Source organism: Lottia gigantea (genome assembly GCF_000327385.1).
Source record: "Lottia gigantea unplaced genomic scaffold LOTGIsca_14, whole genome shotgun sequence".
NCBI lineage: Eukaryota > Metazoa > Mollusca > Gastropoda > Lottiidae > Lottia > Lottia gigantea.
The window spans coordinates 1,721,023-1,731,238 of NW_008707617.1; the positions used below are offsets into that span (position 1 = coordinate 1,721,023).

At 34.2% G+C, this 10,216-nt stretch overlaps 1 protein-coding gene across 1 annotated transcript; it reads left to right on the plus strand.

Annotated features, from left to right (window-relative positions):
* Positions 1-716: 716 nt before the first annotated feature.
* LOTGIDRAFT_111739 (hypothetical protein) lies at positions 717-1,082 on the plus strand (the record flags this gene model as incomplete). The annotated part of the gene is made up of 2 exons (XM_009049689.1): positions 717-824; positions 897-1,082. Coding segments are annotated over 2 exons (294 nt in total), but the record flags the coding sequence as incomplete, so codon positions are not given.
* Positions 1,083-10,216: the final 9,134 nt, after the last annotated feature.

Genomic DNA, 10,216 nt, shown 5'->3' on the forward strand with positions numbered 1-10,216 from the left:
AACGAACGAAGAAATATACAAAAATTAAAAAAAAACAAATGTACCAAAGAATACAATAATAATCAAACTAGGTATAAAAGAGTGAAATTGCATTATTTACGGACTGAAAATCTTGAAAATTCTCCATTAATATGCATTAAATTGACTTACAGAGGGGTCTGAGAAAGCAGGAGAGCATGTGTAAAAAATATTTCACCATGTTGCGCCACTGAACAGCTTAAATGGTCATTTGTGGCAAATAAGTCTCAGAATACCAATATACTTGGCATCATCGCAATTTTATGTCTTTCTTATCTGTACCTGATGGACAACGCCATATGGTGTGCAATAAGTGACATTTTGCCTGGATTTTGACACTAGTCTATTTTTTAGATTTTCAACTGTCAATGGTTCTTTAACAAGCACACGGGGCCTTGACGCTTTTCCAAGCCATCTCTTCGAACAGCATCACTTACAGAAGGAACCACTTATGAGAATTCCACATTGTTTCAAAATCAAAATATCAATATTAGAGACAAATGTTAAGATATCGGGATAAAAATGTTGATTTACATTGATAAGATAAAATATTAATTGATAATTTCATCACGTGAAATGATATCATTTCATCCATGTATTCAGTTAAAATGGCGTCCTCGGGCTATTCTTCTACCGACTGTGAAATTTGTGATGAGTTATTCTGTGATCACAAAAACACAAGCAACGAGCAGAACAACATGTTAATTTGTGGATTATGTGAAGTTGGTGAACGTGCCGAGGGTAGATGCGATAAATGTGACGAGTATTTATGTGATGGTTGCATTATTCGACATTTGAAACTAAAGGTGACAGCAAACCATGACATTATACCGCTTCAAAATTTTCAAGAGCTGCGCGATAATGATATTATTCAAAAGCGGCAAAGGTCGTATTCAATGAGAGCCACAAAGGATCTTGCAGATTCCATGGTAGTGTGTCGAAAACATCGCGGTGAAGCAAAGAAGTTTTACTGCTATGAATGCATGGAGACAATTTGTAGGGATTGTATTTTGACTGGACATAAAAACCATCGCGCCGTTGATCTCGATGATGCAGCTGAAGACATTAAAGATGATTTGCTTCGAGTTATTGGTGATGTTAAGCTTCAAAGACTGCATGTTTCTCAAGACAAGGACGATTTAACAGAATACAAACGTCACATTGATTCCAAATTTGGATACATATCTGATATGTTCCGAACAATTTACCAAGAAATGTCTACGCAGTTGAATGAATCATTTAGTGAAATAAACACAAAACTTTCATTAATACAGGAGGAAGAACACAAGCGAATCAACTCTATGTGTGACGACTTGGATATTAAAGTCGAAGCATCTGAAAAAGTGATTGATTCTACGGAAAATACTATCCGAAGTTCAAATAGTCTTGAACTAATAAAATCGAAGGAATCACTCAAATCAAGCTTATTTCAACACTTGTTCGACTTTGAAAATGATCAGGAGCTTGGCAAAGCGGAATTCTTTGTTCTCAAACATCCAAGACAGACAAAGAGCTCTGTCAATATCATTGGAGATGTGTCTCTGTCAATTACAGCTTCACCTTCAAGTGCCACTACTTCAGCTGGCGTTATCAATGAATTAAAACCCAAAAGGGAGTGCATATTTACTATTTGGGAAACACGAAATAATCGTCCATTTATTCGAGGAATCGTCGAATCCGATGGATACATTTGGGTGGCTACTAGCAGATCCTTAGTAAAAATTAGCTTGGATGGTTTCAAAAGGATCAATATACAATTGACATCTAATTCGGATATAACGTGCATATCAGTAGGTCCTGGGGGTAAGCTGCTTGTGGGGTTCAATAAAGGTAACACTATCAAACTTTATTACAAAGATTCTTGGAGCAGTTTTGCAACGGCACCTGACAGTATATCACATATTACAACAAGTCGTGATGCTCAGAGGGTTTTCGTATCTGTCGGTGTAAATCGCGGGGATTCATCGAAAATTCTTGCTTATACTGCTGATGGAAAACTCAGACAAAACATAACGATGCCATATCAACTTAGAAGTACTAAAACATCTATTACTTGTTTAACAACAAATCCTGTTGGGAATATTTGCTTGTGTGATAATGTGAAATCCAGGGTGTTATTTTGTGACCAGAATATGGAAATAATGCACGAATATAAGGGACAAGGAGATCAATTTGCACCGAGAGCAGTTACATTTGATTCAAAGGGCTATACGTTTGTTGCTGATGCAAGCTCAAAAACCGTTCACTTGATATCCCAAGATGGAAAATTCCTAATGACTTTGTTAACAAGTGACATTTTTCAGGATATTGGTATTCCAGTAGCATTAGCCGTAGATCATAAAGAGAGATTATGGGTAGGAACTGATATGGGAACGATATGCTGTTTTTCATATTAACAATATTGTATTTCTGGATACTTTGTGCCATGACTACCGCTCTGTACATTTTCTGGGTTGTAGTAGGTTAAATTAAATGTGATCAACACAATTCACTGATTGATTAAGAGTGAAGTGAATTCACATTGAATCCATTATAGTTGTCAATGTCTAAACTTTTCATGGCAACACCGATCTTCACGATAGTAAACAATTTGTGTTTCCTGGATAGTTGTGCAATTTTATATACATATATTATGTTTCATATTTTCTGTATATGTATTTATTATTGGATTAAAGCAATTTTTGCTATACCTGTAATATAGTTCAGTTCAGTCTTACAAACAATATAAAAAGCGTATTTTATTGTCTATATGTACCTATATATTTCTATTATAACTATTATATTTCATTTTGTATTAAAGGTGAGTTATTTCTCATATTTCATGAGATGCTGAACATTGAAAAAAAAACCAACAAGTATGTTTGTAGTTTTTCATTGCCCTATCATGTCAGCTGATTTAATGGGAAAGTCCTGGATAATTACAAAAATAATGCACAAACGTCACATTCGTGGAATTTTTGTACACTACTAGTCTTCTTTTCAATTAGACTGGAAAAAAACATGATTTTCACCTTATTGCAAACAGCGAAAAAGTCATTACCTCCCTTGAATCATATTGGCAATCATTTATAATAAACCAGAATAATAAACAAAATAGTTTCTTGCCTTTATATATCTAGAGGAAACACATGCAGTTTCTATTTGAACTTTCATCCGTCAAGACAACTACCCCTTAACACTACCTCGAAATTTATTGGCAGTATGTGCCAGATATTACATATTTTTGAAACAGTTTAGCATGTTTTTGACAAGAATTTAAAATTGTATGCAATGGTTAAAAAAATCAAGTTCAGAAAACACTATGACCTCTGTTTACATTAATTCAAATAACCAAGACAAATTTTCATCGTACCGAAAGCAAGTAGTGCCATATCGTTAAAATATGTAGTGTACTGTCTACAGTTGGTGATGGAGGTCGTGCTACTTTTTCTGGAGATCCAATGGGCTGAATTCATAAAACTTATTTTACATTAAGTTACGAGACTATGGCTGGCACATTCCTGTAAGAAAAATACTGAACAGAATTGTGGTTATCCCAGTCCAGTAAACACATGGAAACATCATTGAACCATCTGTCTGTTTTAGATCTTAGCAATCATCTGTTTCGCCGGTCTCCACCTTCACACTAATAGTCGCAATTTCAGATGATATCGGAAACAGGATATACACGAACTTTACAAATTATGTTGTTATTTTTGATAACATATATCACAGTAATATAATTACAAAATATCATTTCATTATGATAATATCTACACTAAAATCGTAATGAAGAGTTGGAGAGAGAGTGTAAAAAAAAACAACAACAAACAAATGAAATTAATAAAAGCAGTATAGTTAAATAATAATTATTAAAAGCGTCAAATAACCAGTAACATTTTGTTTAATTTGATACAATGTTAAATAGCATAGTCTCTAATAGGTAAAAAGAATAACAATCCTCAATTCATGAACTTTTCTGCACCAGCTTTCAGATGACTTCTTGCATGTGTATGTGTTTATTAACGGGGAAGTTCGACAGGTAGCCACAAACATGTATTTCATTGTTCACATATAAAGTTCAATAGTTCATTAAAACAAGCTTTCGTGTGATGAATATCAAAGATATAAGTAAAGAAGGAGTATAGCTTATAAATATATTATAATACATAGAGAATTGTTAATTTTATTTATTATAAAAAATATAAAAGTAAACATAAAGAGTATAAATAAGACATTTGATAATTATATTGACAAACATAACCTAAATTACATTTATAATATCTATCAACATTTTAATTTTGTTCAATAAAACTTAAATTGTTTATGATATTTAGCTCCAAAAGATAGAATTTCTGTTGTAGTTCTTGACAGTGACGGCGTCAGCATCTCAAGATTGGGTACAAATAGGGGACCAAAATGCGGATTTCAACTCTGTGGAGGCGTCATAGTCGAAGGCCTCTCATTGAGATTTCTTCAAAGAAGCTTTTCGAAAATTGAATTGTTTTGGTGCATTCTGCCACATAATTTGGGGACAAAACGAATAAAAATCATATTTTTTTAATTTGTTAGAAATGAAGTGGGGGTACAAAATTGAGGGTGCTAAGCATTTTTCCAGGGGGCGCCGTCACTGGTCATTGGCTATTTGTCATGGATTGTTGCAAGGATGATGATCAGCTTATCGTTAATGCGATTGATTACTTGTTTTTACTTCTGCTTCATCACGCTTGGTGAAATTTGGATTATTGGTGCCTGTTCGACTCAGTCGACTTACAGGATTTCGCTGCGGTGGAATGGCTAAATTTGGTTTACCTGTGAAATCAAACAATAATATATTTATGTTCAAGATATAATGCAACCAAAAAAAAAAAAATACGAACAATCATTTCTCGTCGTTCCACTTTTTTTGGGTCGAAAAACGTTTTTGCTCAAATTTGTGAAATTTATAAACCAAATTCCATAGATATGTTTCCCATAATGTATCTGAAAGTTATAACTGAAAATATCAAGTCGGTAATTTTTTAACGCCAAAACTGTAGGTTACGTAACCTTTTAATGTTCGTTATGCTTTTTGCAAACTATTAGAATACTACAGTACGGATTTGAATAAAATAAACGCCTAATTATGCGTTTTTAATGCTGACCGATAAAGCAACAATTTAGTACTTAAAAGTAAGATTTACTAAATCGAGTATTCTGAAGCACGACATCTTGTACAGAGGTTCAATGTGAGACTTTGACTTGTGTTTTATCCGTACATTGCAAAATATACCGATAACATAGCGCGCATACATTTGTCTTCTTGTTAAAAATCGATCTTTATCCCATCGTCAGATAACTAATCAATCTATAAATTTTATATCTGTTCGATGTTATAAGTATCATGTCTGTCAGTATTTGCACAACAGTCAAAACATTTCAATGCATTACAACAACACGAGTCTTGAAATATCGCTTGTTTCATTTCTTCATCTGTCATGTATGTCCAGATTTTTTTATACGCGTTGATGCGGAGCTAATCCATAACTCACCAGAAATATGCGAAACATTTGGAACGTATAGAACTTTTCCTGGATGGTTCGAACGTCGTCGTTTAGCAACACAGCATCCTATTATTATACTAATTATGGTTACCAAAACTGCCCCACCAATAATACCAAATATAATAGCATAATCGTTGCTGAAATATGATATCTTTAGCTTTAAGTCTGAGTATATTTCATCTGTATACCTTTAAAGATGGGTTCCCTTATTTTCATTTATAAAAGTGAAAATACTAATACTTATATAAATAGAAAGTAGAGGTATTCTAATGAAATGAAAAAATAAGAGTTTTTCTCACATGTTCATAATTAATTCATAATTAGTTAAATTAGAAGAGAATTACCAGCATAATTCTAATGAGTGGCCGATCAGTAAAGATCAACAAATCTTTTTTTTTGTTTATCCAGACTGTACATACATGAACATTTATGATTGGTTAAAACTCTTAATTATATGCAATAAGAACATAAAGATATGATTAAGAATACATGATACTTCATTAAAAACACCAATTTGTCAAATAGTTTGCTTAATTTGACACTAAAAAATAAGGAAACCCATCTTTAATGAAATATGGGTGGTTCTAAAACGACAGAATTATCATTACATATTAGATCATATATGATACTCTAATACCAGACTTAAAAATAAAAAGCAAATTCCTTCCATATTATAAGTCGACAGATTCGGTGTCTTTGAAAAACCGATACATTTTAAACATGAACAATACAAAAATCCAAGTCCAAAATCAATATAAAGAAATATTTGCCAATTTTTTGGATTTTTTTTTTAAATCAATCACCTCATAATCTTGGATATTTACTTGCGCTCGATATCAAAATGATCAACCCACCCCCATGAACAACCAATTTCGGTCGAAAATTGTGTCAAAAAGTTACAAATCCTTTAAAAGAAACCAATGAGAATGAATTATTGAAAATGACCATAAATTGTTTTGTCTGTGGATAATTATAAATGAAAACTTTTTCGGACATAATTTAAATTCGATTTGATGTTATGTGTGACGACTGTTTATCAGAATGAGTATTTTTACTTACCCTGACATTGAAGTACTGCCTGTATTATCCCCATATCCACCACTATAGGTATAGGTCGAATATCGAATCGAAAGCTTCGAAAGCTTCGAAATCGTAAACCCTCAATACCTTAAATATAAGAAAGCCATAACGGTAACTTCGCCCTAAAAATTGTATGTCAATGACTTGATTTGTGGACTACGAAAAAGAGACAAGTTTGAAATAGTGCAAAGGCATGCATGTTCTAAGTATGTGGGAACTGTGGCCATCCTAAATGATAAAGATAAATGATCCAACTTCAGCTTCTTAATCATTATATACATACAATTTATGAAAACCGATGAAATAGTTGAAATTAAGTCTTATTTTTTTTCTGAAAATTTGTGGAAATCGGATGAAATTTTAAATATACGAGATCATAGGGATAATACTCTGTAAGTATTCTAATTGTTCGAACTGGGGTTTTCATTGAAATTTGATGTTTAATCAAATCATATTTATGGTTCCGTAAATCAGATGGATTGAGCATTTATTAACTGGGAAAAGGATGTCAAATGATTGCTGGTTATGGTTAAAACATTCAGAAAATAGTTTAAGTCGGTGATTAACGATCCCCTTTCAGAAATAATACCTACACGACGTTTGAAATAAAAAACTCCTTATGAATCTTGCAAGGATTCCAATGTATATTTGCTTAAAAGGTAAAGAATTTGTGGCAGATAATAGAGGTGGCACATTCATAAATATTAACTAGAACTATTCGCACAGAGCTTTACTCCCTAAAGTTCCAAAATTACAGCTTTTGGGCTCTTTCAATAAAGTGCAAAAATTTCCAGTATATAATCTACCAGTTGATTTACAATAAAATAGCGAAAATTTACCGTGGTTCATAAATTTTACTTTTCAGTTTGAATTAAAAACTAAGTGAAAACTAGTTTTGAAATAAAATCCTTAATTTCCACCAAGTAGAAAATCAATTTAAAGTTTTTAATTCATGATAAAAAGTGAAATATGTCGTTTGTGAGCCACCGAAAATAGTAGCTCATAATCGTAACATTTGTTTTTCTAAAATAAAACTGTTTCTCAGTAATCGTGCTAATTTGTTGTTGTCAATTCAGACACGTACTATAAACAGCTAAACAAGATACTAACAGCTACTTTTTTCAAAATTTCCTTCATATTAGCTGAACTGCCTGAACAGTCGAACATCTACATATGGATAACGCTATCAATTTTCTAACATAAGGGCTCATATGGGCACTAAACTTACTTGATATTATTATTATTATTATTAATGGATTATCGTCAGAGGCACTAAGACGAATATTGCCAGGGATATTCACAAGGGATAATTGTTGGGGATTATCGTAATGAAAACGATTTGATCAGACAAAAATTAGTAGTGCTAGATTATTCTGAATGGTACTCAAAAGTCCATAGCATGCATTGAAATGAAGCTTTCTATTTATAAATATAGTATCTGGAAAGAGACTTCAGTGTTGAGTTACATGCGGGAAACAAAATTTTCTCCTTCGACTTTTTCAATGTGAATCATTGGTAGAATTTCCATTTGAATAGTGCCTTCAGTTTCTCCATATCACATTTTATAGCGACAAAATAAATAGCTAAGTGTGAAATACAAATTGTACTAACCTTCCCCTAAAATACCGAGAATTACACATAAAATCTTTAGGATCATATTTTGACTATTGGTTGTCATAATCCGTTGCGATTACTTGAAAGTCAAATTGAAATGCTCTTCGATATATCCAAAGTGTATAACTGATCAACAAAGCAAAATTTAAATAGGTTTCTATTGAAAAACTGCCTATATTGAATCACAAGGTTTATTTGTTTAGGTAATAATAGACCAGCAAACTATGTCGCAATAAACTTCATATTTTGGAAAATTACATAGCGGATATTTGTAGTAATGCAAATTTTCCTTTTCTCACCAGGGTTCAATTAAGATTGAAAAGTACTGAGTCATACCGTTTGGGCTAATCAATTTAAATTGCATTTCATAAATATTCGGTAGCATTACAAATTGTTCCTATTATTTTAAGATAAGATACGAATCCAGCTATTTCACAGTGCTCTAAGGTTTTTAAAGATAATCCAACATTGCCTAATATTTCTAGATTTGACAAGGAGAAAGTAAAGAAGAAGGGTAAAGCTAGAATAGTAGAAATAAAGAGAAATAGAAATTGACAGGGGATATACAGAGAAAGTAAGTCAGATGGGAGAAAAGAGGGGTAGTAGAGTGGATGGTAGGTAAGAAATAGTTTGAAAGGAGATAACGAAGAAGTGAGACGGGAAGAAAATTGGGAGGAAAAGATGTAGTAGAAGGAGGACAGGATAAGAGAAGAGCGTAAGAAACATCAGGAACTATATGTAGGAACTAAGCTTGATGATGTAGCAAAATGACAGAGGGTCTGTCACTAGTCATTACATAGAGTATTCTCTTATATTGCAAGCTGCGATACTTCATATTACAGTACTCTGAAGACTTATTATGGTTCGCCTTTTTGAGTATTTGATGCAGACTTAGTGGTCAAATAAAAAGGTAGAGAATATATTCCAAGAAGTAAAACATATAAACTAGTGTCCAAAAGATACGATACCAACTTATTTTCAAAATTGTTTTTTACTAAGTGAATTGTCTAATATGAAAACATGCCAATTCGTATTGCACATCCCAAACACAGCATAGTCGATAAAAATACCGGGAACACGTCATCACTTCCGGGGAAAAAACGTAAATTTCGTGAAAGTGACATTTCCCTCTCTAGCATGTTCTGCACGTGCATAAAAACTGTATAAAACGGCTGATCAGACACGTTGATATCACAGCAACAAAAAGAACACAAGATATGCCACGTTTGACAGCCATCGAGAGAGAGAGAGCCTGTTGGAATGGTCCAACATTCCACGCCACGTCATCCCTACCGCGGACCGCTCCTGACGCCTCGACACCGGAACAACAGACTGATCTGGACCAGGCGAGTTCGACGTTGGCAACGGCGGGACTGGGCACGTGTTATGTTCTCTGATCAGAGCAGATTCCTCATCTTCAAAAACGATGGACGGCAGCTTGTATACCGACGATTTGGTGAACGTTTGGCGCTTAACTGTATCCAACAGGTCCGGTCGTTTGGAGGTGGAGGGTTAATGGTTTGGGGTGACATATGTGGTGACGTCAAAACGAGGCTTGTCGTAATTCGTGGAAACCTGAATGCACAGCGTTATATTGATGACATCCTACGGCCTGTTGTGGTGCCCTTTATTCAGCAACAGCCTCGTGGACTCCTTTTCCAACATGACAATGCAAGGCCACACACAGCAAGATTGACACAGAACTTCCTTGCCAACGCCAAAGTACAGGTTTTGCCATGGTCCGCATGTTCACCGGACATGAATCCCATCGAGCACTTATGGGACCACCTCGATCGGCAAATCCGACGTCGCCGTGTGCCTCCAGTCAACGTCCAGGACTTGGAACGATGTCTCCTCGAGGAATGGCAACGAATCACTCCCAACGTCATCAGACGTTTGACGGCATCAGTCCGTAGGCGTGTTCTGGCATGCATTGATGCTCACGGTGGACATACCCGCTACTGACTTGACTTTGTGACGTG